The sequence below is a fragment of the Saimiri boliviensis genome, chromosome 5 (assembly GCF_048565385.1).
Source record: "Saimiri boliviensis isolate mSaiBol1 chromosome 5, mSaiBol1.pri, whole genome shotgun sequence".
NCBI classification, from domain to species: Eukaryota; Metazoa; Chordata; class Mammalia; order Primates; family Cebidae; genus Saimiri; species Saimiri boliviensis.
Genome location: NC_133453.1, coordinates 136,614,724 through 136,628,609, shown reverse-complemented (window position 1 = coordinate 136,628,609; position 13,886 = coordinate 136,614,724). Strand labels below are relative to the sequence as shown.

General features: G+C 48.4%; 1 protein-coding gene across 1 annotated transcript in view; it reads right to left on the bottom strand.

Moving 5' to 3' along the window:
- Window positions 1-2,023, bottom strand: part of ST8SIA2 (ST8 alpha-N-acetyl-neuraminide alpha-2,8-sialyltransferase 2) — an 81,282-nt gene extending 79,259 nt beyond the window's left edge. Inside the window, exon 1 of the mRNA XM_003921594.4 lies at window positions 1,733-2,023. Within this exon, the coding sequence (XP_003921643.3) occupies window positions 1,733-1,830 (98 nt within the window). The 5' untranslated portion in view covers window positions 1,831-2,023. The remainder of the gene's footprint in view (window positions 1-1,732) is intronic.
- Window positions 2,024-13,886: the final 11,863 nt, after the last annotated feature.

Below are 13,886 nucleotides of genomic sequence, written 5' to 3'. Positions count from 1 at the left end.
AAATTAAAAGTCCCCAGCATGTGGAAGGTATTTGGTCAGAATTCAGTAAACGGATGACCTACGGTGCCGGGATGAGCACACAGCACTTAGGTCTTTACAGCAGAACAATGGTTAGCGCCGGATCTTCCCTGCCAAAGCAGCAAAGGTCAGCAAGTGATCCGGGCCAGGTAGAGCCCACATCCGGAAGAATCAGAAGAGCCCAGAGGAAGGCCCTTCGCACGGCATCTTCCGTCACCCTAAGACGCGACTTGCCCGATTTCCTTTCCCATCCACGTTTCTGAGGCGAACACTATGAAAAGTGGCATATTTATCTCTTCGTGGGAGATGGCGGCACGTTGTGTATTAACTGCACAGCATTTGTGAAAGTTTTCAGAGCTCTTGGCGAAACCGAGAATGAGAGAAAGAGGCGGGGAGAGGGGTTCAGGAAGCCCAGTGGAGTTCACAGAAGGAATTCGGGGAGATGGGCAGAGGCGGGGAGAAAGGGCAGAAGTGGCACTTGTCCCAAGTTTTGGTCCTTGGGGACCTCAGCATCCTGGGCCCTGGGCTGGCAGCTCCCATTTCAGGGATTGACTGGCAGCGTGGCGGACCCTCAGCAAGCACAGATAAATGAAATCACACATGGGACAAAGCCGGGGCGCACGCGGCGCGGGATTGGAGAAGAGCGCCCGGCCGGGCACAAATCCCACGGAGGAAGAGACCTTCTGCCCTCTCCGAGACCTCACCTTCCCCTGCCCAGGGCAAGGAGGCTCTCCTCGGGCCTCAGACCCCCGGCTTCCTCCCCACCTGCAATCCACTGCCCTTTGGAGGTTCCGGAGAGGGACCCGGGCCGGCGAGCGGGGCGGGGCGCGAGTCTCAGCCTCCCAGACCCACAGCGGGTGCGTCACGCGCCTCAAACGCGCGCTTCGGGAGGTCTGGAGCTGCGAGAGTCTGGGCTGGGGTTCCTCCCCACCTCTGGCGAGGTAGGGAGGAAAAAGGGCCAGATCGCCCGCCTGAGGGCCCAGAAGCCCACCGGGCGGCGGTACGGACTTTCCCGAAATGTCTGGGTCTCAGCGAGGCAAGCGCACAGGAACCCAGGGTCGCTGGGGTTGCTGTGGCTCCGTTGGACGCCCAAAGCCAGGCAAGCGCGAGGGTCTCAGCCAGGCGATACAAGCCCTTCTCTAGCGATGCCAGCCCCTGCGCTGAGCTCCCGTTTGCCTGCCTGTCTGTGTAGGGGACATTCCGCTTCCCCGGAGCCCAAGCAGAGCCTGAGTCCTCCACCGCGGCCCGGGGAACCCCTCCCCCAGCTCAGAGATCCCCGCGCGCCCCCTGCCCACTTTGCCAAGGCGAGAAAGCGGCCGTGCAGGAGACAAAGAAACTCCTGCCTCCCTCCACTCTCGGCCCCTCCGCCCGCCCGAGACACTCCCCGGCGCCCTCCCTCGACCCCGGCGACACTGTGCTCGGACGTGCCAGGCGTGGGGGGTAGGGTGGGCGAGTCCACTTTCCAACGCGGGCCAGCTGGGGGCTTCCCGCGAACCCCGCCCGGGGACACCCCGCGGCAGCCGCGCCCCCAGGCTCCGCGCCCCAAACCGTCCCGGGCCCTTGTCCCCGCCACCTTCTGGCAGACCGTCCCCGCCTCTCCAGCTGCGCTACAGGGGGGCGCGGCGCACACAAAGGGGTCCGGGTGGTGGAGAGTGCAGAAGGAGGGCGAGATCCCGCTGGGGCTCTGGGCAGGGGCCCGGGCGCAGCTATTTACCCGATTTCCTCTTCGATCTCCGAGATGTCTGCGAAGATGAGGAAGACCACGAGCAGCGTGAGCGCGGCCAGCATCCAGCTCCGGAACTGCAGCTGCATGGTGGGTTCGCGCCCGCCGGGACACACGCGGGCCGGCGCGAGCAGCAGGGGCTGGAGGGCGCAGCGGTGGACACTGGAGCCTCGGCGCACCGCACGCAGCTGGGCAGACAGACACCCTGCGCTCCGGGCGAGTCCGGGCCGGCGTGGCGGCGGCGGCAGCGGCAGCGACAGGCGGGGGTTGCTCAGGCGCGGCTAGCCCGTTCGCTCCCTCCTGGCTCCCGCCCGCCCCTCCCTCCCGTCCCCTCCCCTCCCCCGCCCCGCGCCCGGCTCCGCGCGCAGTTTGACAGCTTTGCTCCGCGCCTCTGCTCGCCTCCTCCCACCAACTCCAACGTCCAGGCGCTGGCCTGGGCTTCTCCTGCCTGGCTTTATTCAGCTCCCTGGAGCTGCCACTCCCAGCCTAGAGGGGCCGACCTGCGGCCACTGCGTGCCACCAGGTCCGGAGGTGAGCCCCGGGAAGTGAGCGCACTGCCCGGCGCACCCCTCCACTGGCAAACACCCTCCCTCGTCCGCTCTTTGTCCAGCGCCCTGGCCTCCTCGCAAAGTTTTCTCGACACAAAGACCAACATCTGGGGACAGCCCCCAGCGCCCGGCGAGATGACGGTTTCAACCAGGCAGATGTTTCAGCAGTTGATGAATTAGGCGGGGAAGTGGGGGAAGGGGAGGAGAGAAGGAATATCCGAGACAGGCCAACTTCGGTGTAGATGCCGACTACAGTTTGTGGGCGAGGCTCTCAGCGGTGGAGAAACCACTCCCCCCAGGTGCTCCTCTGGGCCTCCACTTACAGACCTGACACTGGGTCCAGAGAGCCCTCCAAGCTGCCCCAGGTCGTGCCATCCTGGCTAGAATCCCAGACTAGAACCCCATTGGGAGACTCAGCGCCCCGCCTTGCCTCCACCCTCGCGGAACTGGGGCCGCGTGGCCTTCATCTCCCCAGTTCTTGCACTCTCAATAACCCTCAAATCAATAACCCCTGGAGTCCTATCTTGATCAAAATGCCTCCTAGAAAAATATGGCTCCCACAAGGGGTAATGCCTTCCACCCTTCCTGAACATTTTACACTTCCACAGCCTTAGACAATTTAAGTCAAATTACATTTCGCACCAACCATTAGCCAGGGGTGGGAAGGGCCCCATTAAGTTTTACTGGAATTAGATAATTGCCTTTTTTGTTGTTGTTGCACTAATCGGAACAATTCCTGAAATTAAGAAATGTCACTTTCCAGAAATTATCATCTGGTTTATGAAAGGGTCCTTGGGGTTTGAGTGCAGGGAGGGGTCCTGTTGGAAAAGCTGTATAGAATGTCCTAAGTGCTGGAAACCACACCCCAATGAATGGGAGGGGCGGGTTGGCTGTGTCTCCTGGACCAGAGGAGTTTGTCGAGGGGCTGGCAGCAGCCAAGTCCTTTGTGGCGCCCCCGGGGATGTAGGAGGGCCTTTGAATTTCCACCAAAGCACCGCTTGGCCAGGCGTGATAGCTCACGCATGCAGTTTGGGAGGCCAGGGCGGGCGGATCACAAGGTCAGGAGTTTGAGACCAGCCTGTCCAACATGGTGAAACCCCGTCTCTACTAAAAATACAAAAATTAGCCGGGTGTGGTAGTGCAAGCCCATAATCCCAGAAACTCAGGAGGCTGAGATAGGAGGATTGCTTGAACCCAGGAGGCAGAGGTTGCAGTGAGCCGAGATCCCGCCACTTCGCTCTAGCCTGGGCGACAGAGCGAGCTCCGCTTGTGCCCAGAGCTCTTCTTCCTCTGTGTGTGTCAGGAGGGGCAGGAAGGAGGGTTCCAAGCAGGGGGCCTACTGCGCTTGTTGACCTGGGAGCCAGGACAGGCTGTCCATGCAGGAGGAGCTCCCATCACCCTGCCTGGAGAGCAGATTAGGGAAGCAGCACAGGGGCAGGGAGAGCTCCGCATGGCCTCCTTTAAGGAGGGCCGGGAGCAGGTGTCTTTTCCCCAGAGGAAGGATGTAGGAATTCCCACCTCAGCTCTTCATTTCTTTCCCTGCCCTTGGCAAAGTCAGTGCACTTCTGCCTCTTTTATAGTAAGCACCTCGGAAATACCACGTATTTTTCTTGGGGTGAGACTTTCTGAGGTCGAGATCCCTGCTGGACGTCACTCTCCCTGTCAGAGGCAGAGACGAGACATCGAAAGAGGGGTTTCCCATCAGTGTGGCTGGCACGTGATTTAACCATCCTGACTTCAGGTTTTCAAAATGCCAGGTCTTTCTTGAAGGGTGATTTGGTCATCATTTTGCCTGTTTTTCCGAAAGGAATGGTTGAGATATCCGAATAGGGAGGGGAAAGAACAGGATGTGCCCGGTATGCTGCTCAGTGTTTGAATCGCTCCCCCATTCACTCCACTGTGCAGGAATGTTTAACCTACCTTGTACCACTCTGTGCTAGGGGCTGGAAACACCAGGTGGAGAGAGACATGTCCGGTTTCCTGCCCTCTAGTGGCTCACTGTTCAAAAAAAACCAGACATTCGAGTGTCTAATTACGATAGGGGATTTGAGCTGCCGTACAGCTAAGATCTCCTGGCTCACTTATAATTGATTAATAAGGTCATGCAAAAGTCCAAGAAGAAACTGGCTGGCCTCTCTCTCCTCTGTTCTCTGCTCCTCCCATTTTCTACCTACTACACTCTTACCATGCAGAACCTCATGGCAGTGTTGCCGTGATCCTAAATTCACGAGGTCAGGTAAACATCTTTGCTGCAAGCACGATGACAGCAGAGTCTATATTTCCATTTCCTGTTCGGTGACCCAGGGTGACAGCAGAATCTATTTCCATTTCCTGTTAGATGACCCATGTTCTCATCCCAGGCCCAGTCTTCGTCCTTTGCACACACCAGAGAAGAGTCATATGAGTGAAGAGGAAACAGTGGAACTTTTGTTGAATGGTTCCATTCCATTTAGAGAAATCCCTGGAATCAGCCCCACAAAGCAATGTCTCTCAAGTGTAACTGTTGGGAAGTGGAGCTAGCTTTGTCACGTAGATGCTGTCCTTGCAATGAGTCACTGAAATGGGATTTTTGGTGGAGGGTGGTGGGGGACCCTTGTGATCATTGACCATAGCATACTTGCTGTCTATGATCACTCAGGCTTGGGTCTGCTCGGGCCAGGTACTTTAACAAGTGATCTGTGTACCTCCACCACCGTTGTTGCCTCTGAAAAGTGAATTTGTTTCTGGAATCCAGAAGAAGGAAGAATGATGAGATTGGCGGCGGATGTCGGTCTGCTGATGTGAACTGCCACACTGACCCCTCCCCTCCTGCTTGCCTTTCCGTTTAAGCAAGTATATTATTCTGCCTTGGATTTTCCAAGAAGCCAGAGGGTCCCACGGTCATCACTTCTGTAGACTAAGTCATTGAATGTTTGGGTTAAAATGCAGGAGTGGTCACAAATTAAAAGCCATTACCATCCATTAACATTTTAACTCAAATTAATCGAGGATACAAGCTATTCAGGCAACTGGTGAGGCCCTGGGCAGTTTGTAGTAATGAGAGATGGAGGGCTAAGAGGTTTTTCAGAAGCTCAAAGGAGCCCGACAGGGTCATACACAGACATCCCTTCTTTGTGTCTGACCCTGGCTGAGGGCATGTTTGTCCTTCTAGCTGCAACCTAGAGAAAGAGGAACCACCCAAAGCCTGAATTCGTGGAAACTCTAAAACTTAATCTACCATTTAGACATAGGGCGAAACTCCCTCCTTCACCCCAGCGATGCAGAGTTTTCACCTGAGCAGCTTCTTGGGAATAGTAAGGTCTGTATTGATAATAATTTGTCCAAGTGACTGGCTGGAAATGGGGGCGAGTCAGACAGGGGAGGGAGCAAGGGGGAATGGAGGTAGCATTTGTGAGCTCACACAAATGCAAGGCACGGACCTGGACTAGTTCTCTTGTTTAATCCTGGCAACGCTTTTACATAGATAACGTTATCTCCCTTTTACATTTGAGGAAACTGAGTCTCAAGCCAAATTCCTACCCTGGCCCCAGTAACACGTGGGACAGTGGATTAGTTAACAGCCTCTTCTGCACTTGGGGCAATTCTAAATATATTTCTAAACAGGTATCTTTGTAAATTCTGACTGTGAGCCCGTAGTTCTGGCATGTCAGGATTCTGGGAACAAAACTATCTTCACTTACTGCATACCCTTAATCATTTGTGAGACTGTAAATCTCTGTTTTCATCTTTTCACATGGAAAAAATTAGTTCTTTCCATTAATTCAGACTTTTTTTTAAAAAAAATTAAGAATAAATAACAATCTCATCCAAATTCTGAGCTGACACCTTTGAACTTGCTCCAAGAGCGATTTAGAATGTGAAATAGCTGCAAAGTTGTAATTGTCTTGCTTTTTCATCACCTCTGAAGGAGGAACTGTGTGCATGTGTTGGGGATGGGTTGGATGGGAGGGTGATGTTAACAGGCAGAATACCATAGTCGGGATAGATTCATTGGCTATCGTGTTTCTGCACTGCTAATAAATGAGACAATTTGGTTTGTCTTGAGAAATTTACACTAAGTTGAGTACTCTCACAAAAGCAATGTTTTCCCCTTCAAAATCAGACTCAGAGTGGTAAGAATATGGAAAAGTCGAGGACACATTTGCATTCCATTTGTAACTTTTTTTAAATAACAAATTTATAGTTTGGCCAAGGAGAGAAAAGAAATGTACTGAGGCGATTGCTGTAAATATTTACGAGATTATCAGTAAGAGATCTCAGGAGAGGTGTGAGAATGAGCTCTGCGGTGAGCTGGAAGTGGCAGCAGGTAGGGGGATGGTTCAATGATTTTTTTTTTTTTTTTTTTTTTTTGGCTAGGACTTTCAGCAAACTCTTCAGTGGAGACTCAAGGCAGTATTGAACCAAAGCATGAAGTCAGGTGCCAGACAGCAGAGAAGAACAAATAGGAATGTCCACTCATCATTCTCACCAGGGCTTCAGGTAATGATCATTTTGATCTCTGAGTCAGAATTCCTGGCTTGCCGAACTTCTTGGCTTGCTCACCTTTGCCTAGAGTTCAGCATGGCACCTTCTTTGTGGTATCTGAGGAAGCTGGCTCGTGTTGACCATTCCCGACTCTCAGTCTTGTGCCACTTCTCTGAACCGTCGTTTGTGTCATGGACCTCGGCATTCTCAGAGCTGGAAGGGTTGGCTGAGATGGTGCTTTCCCACTCGTTCATTCACTTGACAAGCATTGCTTCATTGCCTCTTTTATATCTGGAATTATGCTGGAGGGCTTGAATGTGGCAGCAAATGAGGTAAGCTCAGCTCCTCCCCTGGTGGAGCTTGGAGTCCAGTGGGATTTTCCAGATGAAAAACCCTGTGGCTGAGGGACCAAGAGACTTGCCAACTGTCCCACCACTTGTTTCAGAGCTGAGAACAGATTGCAGCTCTCCTGAATCCTAGCTGAGCTCAATGCCAGTTCTCTTTGATATATACTGTCTTATTTCATGTTTGTGACACTTCAATGAGATTGGAAACTCCAAAGAGGCAGGGACTTTTATTCCTCTCTGGCCCCAAATTATCTAGGAGGAAAGAACCCCAGTCCATACCTGTTCCCATCATGGTCAATTTCAAACCATCGTCGTCACATCGCTGAAGGCAGATTTAGGAAAAGATGTGAACTGCCTGCCATGACGCAGTATTCCCACCATATTCATATAAAAAACAAGATAAGTTCAAGAACATCATAGTAAAGGGGGAAAATAAAATTAGGGAGTGATGAGTTCTGAGTATTCATTGTCTTTTTTGGATATAATTGATTGAACTTCAAGTTGACATATTTCAATTTTTAATAATGACTGTATTGAACAGCCAGCGTGAGCCACCTCTAGCACGAAACCAGGGACCAGTGGCAACAAAAGGTCACCAGTTACAATTCCTTTGTGAGCATGCCAGGTGAAATACTGTCTCTAAAGTACACTCCAAATGGGATAGTCCCCAAACGCATGGCAGCGTTCACCAGGATGTTGACCTGCTGAGATGTTGGCACCAAACACTGGACAGAGGAAGGAGCCTCTTGGTACCAAGTCAGTTTCTTGTAAAATATCCGGTTTGGAATCCTCTTCTGTTGCTCCCCTGCCTCAAATGCAGTCTGTGTGGTTGTACATCCTTTCTTCCCAGTTCTCAGATCGGATTTGACAGAGCAGACTGGGAAAAACTGGAAAGGGGTGGTGATCAAGAGACCAGTTTGGCCTCATGCGTATATTAGTTTGGACTGGATTGGGCTACAAGGGACAATAAACCCCAATTACCAGTGACTTATTTGAAACAGAAGTTTATTTCTTCTTCATGAGCCAATAGTCCAGTAGGTAGCCCACACTGCTTTGGCTGTGGTTATTCTGTGATGTCCCCAGGGATTCTGACTCTTCGAGCTTCCTTTCCACCATTTCCATGGTGAGACTCATTCCTCTTGGTCCATCAAATCCATGTTCCAAGCAATAGAATGGAAGCAGAGATAATAAGGAAGAAAGAGGAAAGTTCCTGGCACCTCCAGGAGATGCTCCCATACACCCCTCTGTCCGGCCCCTCTCCAGCCCGCCCCCACCCCCACCCAAGCTTCAAGGGATGCAGGGAACAAATCCTTATTCTGGGCTTCTGTGTGCTCAGCTGAGACTCTGACTTGGAAGAAGGGAGGGAAAGATGTGGGGTGGGGGATGGGGACAACCAGTAGCGTCTGCCACAGTAAGAATGGAAAAGCCCATCATAGGATTTTTGTCTCCCATCTCCAGCTCTGTAGGCAAGTCCTCATCAGCCTTGTCTTACGCTTGGGTGGAGCAAGGACTTGCCGAAAGTCACTCACCATTAATGACCGAGTCTGTGGGCAACAAAGCTGTTTCTGAAGCTGAGTGTCACAACGCTGCATCTTCCTATTTCTTAGCATCTTACTCGGCTACACTGATTTGTTTTTGCTCTAGAGAGGCAATATAATGGTTTAGAGCAATGCTTTGGAAACTATTTGTGGCAAAGGACCAAATTTTTCTCCCCTGAAATCTCCAGTTGGTTTCAGAGTGAGTGTCCTACTGCCTGACTGGCATTCAGTTCACACTAGGTGCCCCTCGTCAGGCAAGTTGTGCACCCCCAGACCCTCTATCGGTAGGAGTCAGTGATTATGTGAGTCACAACGTGAAGCTGCCACAAAAGCGTCTAAATGCGTGTCCTCAATTCCTATACTTATCTCAGCATTGATCAGTAATATACAGTTCATAGATCAGTACGGGTCCCTGGACCACACTTGAGTGGTTCTGATTTAGAGCTGATTTTGAGATCACACCTAACAGGGCTCAGAACTCATCTTTATGTTTTGCTATTTGTGTGAGCTTGGTCTGTTTTAGTTCCTTGATGTTAAATGGAAACAAAAATAATACTTAATTCACAGGTTTTAGTAAGAATAAACTAAGATAATGTGTCTAAAGCACTTAGTAGAATGTTAGCATCAAGTGCTCATTTCATACAGACCTTTATTATTTATGATAATGCAAAAATGGAAAGGATAAAAAAGTAATATATTTATTTATAAAACATATTTATTTATCATACATATATTTATCATACATATATTTATTTGTCAAATAGCAGTTATCTCTAGGTAGTAAAATTTGCATTGATCTTGATTTTTCTTCATACTTTTCTCTGCTTTATAAATTTTCTACAATGATCATAAATTACTCTGTAATCAGGAAAATGTTATTAATATTTGTTATGCCTATTTTCTCTGCACCAAGTTTCTTTTTTTTTTTGCTACAGCTTAATATTCTTTCTCAATAAACCAATATAAACACACATATTTAGTAAAATTGGTTTTGCAGACAATTTTCAACCTTTCTTTGATTTTTTGTAAGCATCTACCTAATATTCATTTTGCAATTTTCAGTGGAGGAAAACAGCCTTCGAGGTGTTTCCCTGCTGGTGCCGAAAGCCTCAGAGTGGCTTCAGGGTTCCTTTCTTACATCCTCTTCACCTGGTGGTGGCCTCATCACCACCCAACCTGGGCGTCTCTGTTCATGGCTCTGAATCACAGCCAAGCCCTAGCGTTTGGAGAGAGCTAGAAAAGACCAGGTGGCTTCACATCCACAGGGTGCCCTGGTCTCACCAGCAAACACAGGCAGAGGGGGCCGTGTCCTCGGCTACCTCACCATGGCTCAGACACCACTGCTGGTGACTTCACGCAGGCAGCAACACAGAGGATACATCGACACGGGGGGAGGGGCAGACAAGTATGAGGACCGCAATGAAGACATCTTTCCTTTCCAGCTCTCCACGAATAAAGTCCTTGGTGAGGTCCTCCAGTCATCCCGCCCTGTGCTGCTCTCCCTGAGAAGAATGAGCCTCACCTTGAATGCGGCAGCCTGGAGGCCATTGCATATTTCGGAATAACTTTTTCTTCTTTGCTAGGAGAGAATTTATTGAGACAAAAAAGACGACAGTAATTTACGTTTCCTTGGACGGTTTCTTAGAGATTTGTAAAATCCAAAAAGTCTCCAACTCTTCCAAACTCTAAGAGGGCATTTTAAGTACTTAACATGTGTTAGTGTTAACATTCATTTGGAAAGACTATCTTTATGACCTAGTAGTGTTGCACGCTTTGGTGTTACAAATATTCTTTAGGGTATATTGATATCCCAGATATAACTGAGGGTTAGAGTAAATGTTTACCAATAGGGAGATAATTTTGGCAATTCTATATAGGGATCTGTAGCCGCGTATCTGCCTCTATGTCAACACGTTATAATATGGTAATAGCTATGATTGATTCACTTCCAAATCCTTGGGCAATAACAGAACCCACTGTTATAGCCTTGATCCAATGGAGAAAATACAGTCCATTTTGGAGGTTTCTGGAAATTCATTGAGGTGAGAAGAGGGCACTGCTTTGAAGTTTTGGTCTGAAAGCAGTTCAGTAAATGTCCCTAAGTGACCCTGTGAAAAGCCATGGCCTCACACTATCTGACATCACAGGGAGGTAGATTGGGCTCATCACAGCAACCCCTGTGAGCATGTACGTTACTCACACACTGAGTCAGAGAAATGCATGTGACTTTCCCAATATAGCAGAGCATGGGCCGGAGAGAGATCAGGAAGGCCACCTTGAGCTTCTAGTTTTCTTCCCAAGGGGAAGCACTGGGGGTCTGAAAGGGGGAAAGGCTCTAGAGGTGATTATTATGGCCCTCTAAGTCCCCATAATATCTTCAGCCAAACTCTCTCAGTTTTACCGGAGGGACCCACAGGCTCAAGTCCACGGATTCAGCTCTTGGCTGTGTGGGGAGAGCTCAGGAATGCAGAATCAGTGATGGTCAGACACCCTGGAGGACTTTCTTACCCGATGTCTTTCCCTTTCCCTTTTCTTTTTGTCTGTGTGAATAATCCCCATTTGGGCCAGCGAGGATGCGTTTGAGAATACTGCACTCATATTGCAGTGTTTAAGGTATAAGGGACCTCATCTGAGATGAGGACCTTCCGTGTTTTCTAACATCGTCATTCTACCTTTCCACCTGGATGGCTAACTTCCTGGCTTTCATGTATTTTATAAAGTCCTTATTTTCTGTAGTGCAGCTCATTTCAAAAGATAATACTCATTTGTGGCTCAAGGCCTAGCAAAAGGAAACCCATCCTTTCCTCCCCTCCTTTCCCGGTGGTTTCCAGCCTCTGGGAGGAAGAGACTCCTCCCTGCGGGACGAGTACCCGCAGCTCAGACCACAGCTGGCCCCTGGCAGAGGTGTGCCAACAAAGAAAGAAAACAAAAGCCAAGCTGCATTCATTTCAAGCTCCATTAGGGGCATGCGTTGGTGAGGAAATCAAAGGGGAGGAGGAAGCTAGCAGGAAAAGAACTTTTTTTCAGTCTCTACAATGGATTTGACCACAAATACTGGTAGGGCAGAAATCACTAAGCAACACCCATTTAAAAACAGAAAAATTTAAAAATCACATCCAATAAACATTTTTTTGGGGTCATTGCCAAAAAAGGATCATAACTGCTACTTTGTTCTTTTTTCTTTACATGGCAAAATACCAGCCAGGACCCGGGATTACGGTACCCAGCTAGGCTTTGTGAATGTCAGATGCTTTGTATGAGATAGGAATTGTTGTTCTGAGGTTTGCTGTGGCTGTTTGAAGGGCTAAACTCTTAAGTGTCAATAATATTGATGATTCATCATAATTTGCTAGAGAATAGAGAAACAGTTTGTAGTTTTGCTTTCATGAGCCAGTAAAGAAAGAGCTTCTTTAGGGAGTGATTAACCACTCAGAAGTCCTCCCCATCCTCTCACCAAAACAAAATAAAAGCTATTTTGAGATAAGATGTGAATAGAAGTATAGTTTTGATGTTTGTAAATAGTCTCAACAGAATCAATTCTTACTCTGTTTTCATGCAACTTTTGAATCCGTGGGAAGTTCCACAGAAGGAAGATTTTTTTTTCTCTCTCTTTTTCTGTTTCTCTATATCGGTTTTTTGCTTTCTGTTGTATGGTTATCTTGGCTGTCTTCCTTTTCACGGATTGGGTACGCTTTTCCCTGCGATTGCTGTCCTGCTGTAATAGCGGAGGGGGATCACCAGGTGGCACTGCGCTAGATGAGGGGCCCTGGAAAGACCGCGGACTCGGTCTGAGTCAGTGCCAGGAAAATCCTGGGGCAGGGAAGGGATGAAGGAGAAAGTGAGAGAGTGAGAATAGGATTGGGAGAGGTTACAACCGACTGGAGGGGAGGAATCTTGCCTTTTGCTTATCGACTAACCCAAACTCCTGGCAGCCAGTTTCGATCACCATACAGTTGGAACTGAGATGAAAAGTGGATGTGCTGTCTGTGGAAATCAGTATTCAAGGCAAACAAATCAAGGAGAGATGCACCCGGCTCATCAAATTGGTTAGAAAATCCAGATAATCTTTGCAGATGGGTCCTTTCATTAATGCTCCTAGCCCTGATGAAGAAATTAAATTTGCGCAGTTCTTCCAATAATCAGCAATGAAAATCAGTAACAGATTGACACCTTGCATGATTGATGAAAATTTATAATAGATTGTCACTTTGCACTATCCCTGATTTGGGCACAACCAGAGTAGGTGTGCATTTCTAGCCATTTACATTTAAAAGCTAGAAAGTATAAAATTTCTCCACTTTGCCCAGTTATCCTTATATAGCATAAAATCAGACCAAGAGTCTTTCTCTTAATACCCCTCCTACTCTACAAAGGAATGTATATAAAACAGCAAATCTTTCTTGAGGGAAGAGAAGGAGGGTTACATTAATACAGCATTTGTATAAATGAAGTCATGCACCAAACATGAGGTTGTTATTAAAAACCTTCTTCTTATGTGCCCAGCACTGTGCCCATCACTCTGGTAGTTAAGAAATAGAAGCCATAACTTTCCCTCACAGTTTTTGCAAAACATCCCTGATTCAATTATGGGGTGACGGTTGTCACATGTTGCACAGATACAGCTGCGCCCAACTTCTCATTAACTTAATGGATTCCTGCAGTCAGTCCTCCAGGGATGTGGAGTTGAAACTGCCGAGATTCACAGAAAGTGTGGGTGTATTTATAAATGCATCTCCCATTACTCCCAGGTTCTCTAAAGGAGAGAGCTCTGCTCCCATAGCAGGTAAGGAGAACTGAACACAGTAGCAAGAAGCTGCCATCATTTGTTCATTCAGTTATAGTTTTAATGACACCTAGTTTTGCATCCCAAGAAGAGAAAGTCTGGTCATTTTTGTGTTTTTGTCCATCTTGGAGTTCCTGATGGACAGGACATTTTGTATGATGTTTTATGTAGCAAGGACTGACTGCTTTACTACACAAGGTCACTTGTATGAAGCAATTGGCTTTGCTTAGGAAATGCTTTAGTTTCATGATCAGAGGCATCAACTCTACTTTTAAAAAATTATCAATTGTTTCTCAAGAATAAGTCATGGATTATAAATTCATAGCCCACGTATAATCTGAGCCACAAAAATATTTTCTTGGGCCAGCAACGTGTTTAAAAATGTTTATGGATATGAAGGCCTTTAGTGGACCATAGACATTCCAGTTCTCAATTGGGTCCCCACTCTTCTGTGACTTACAACTA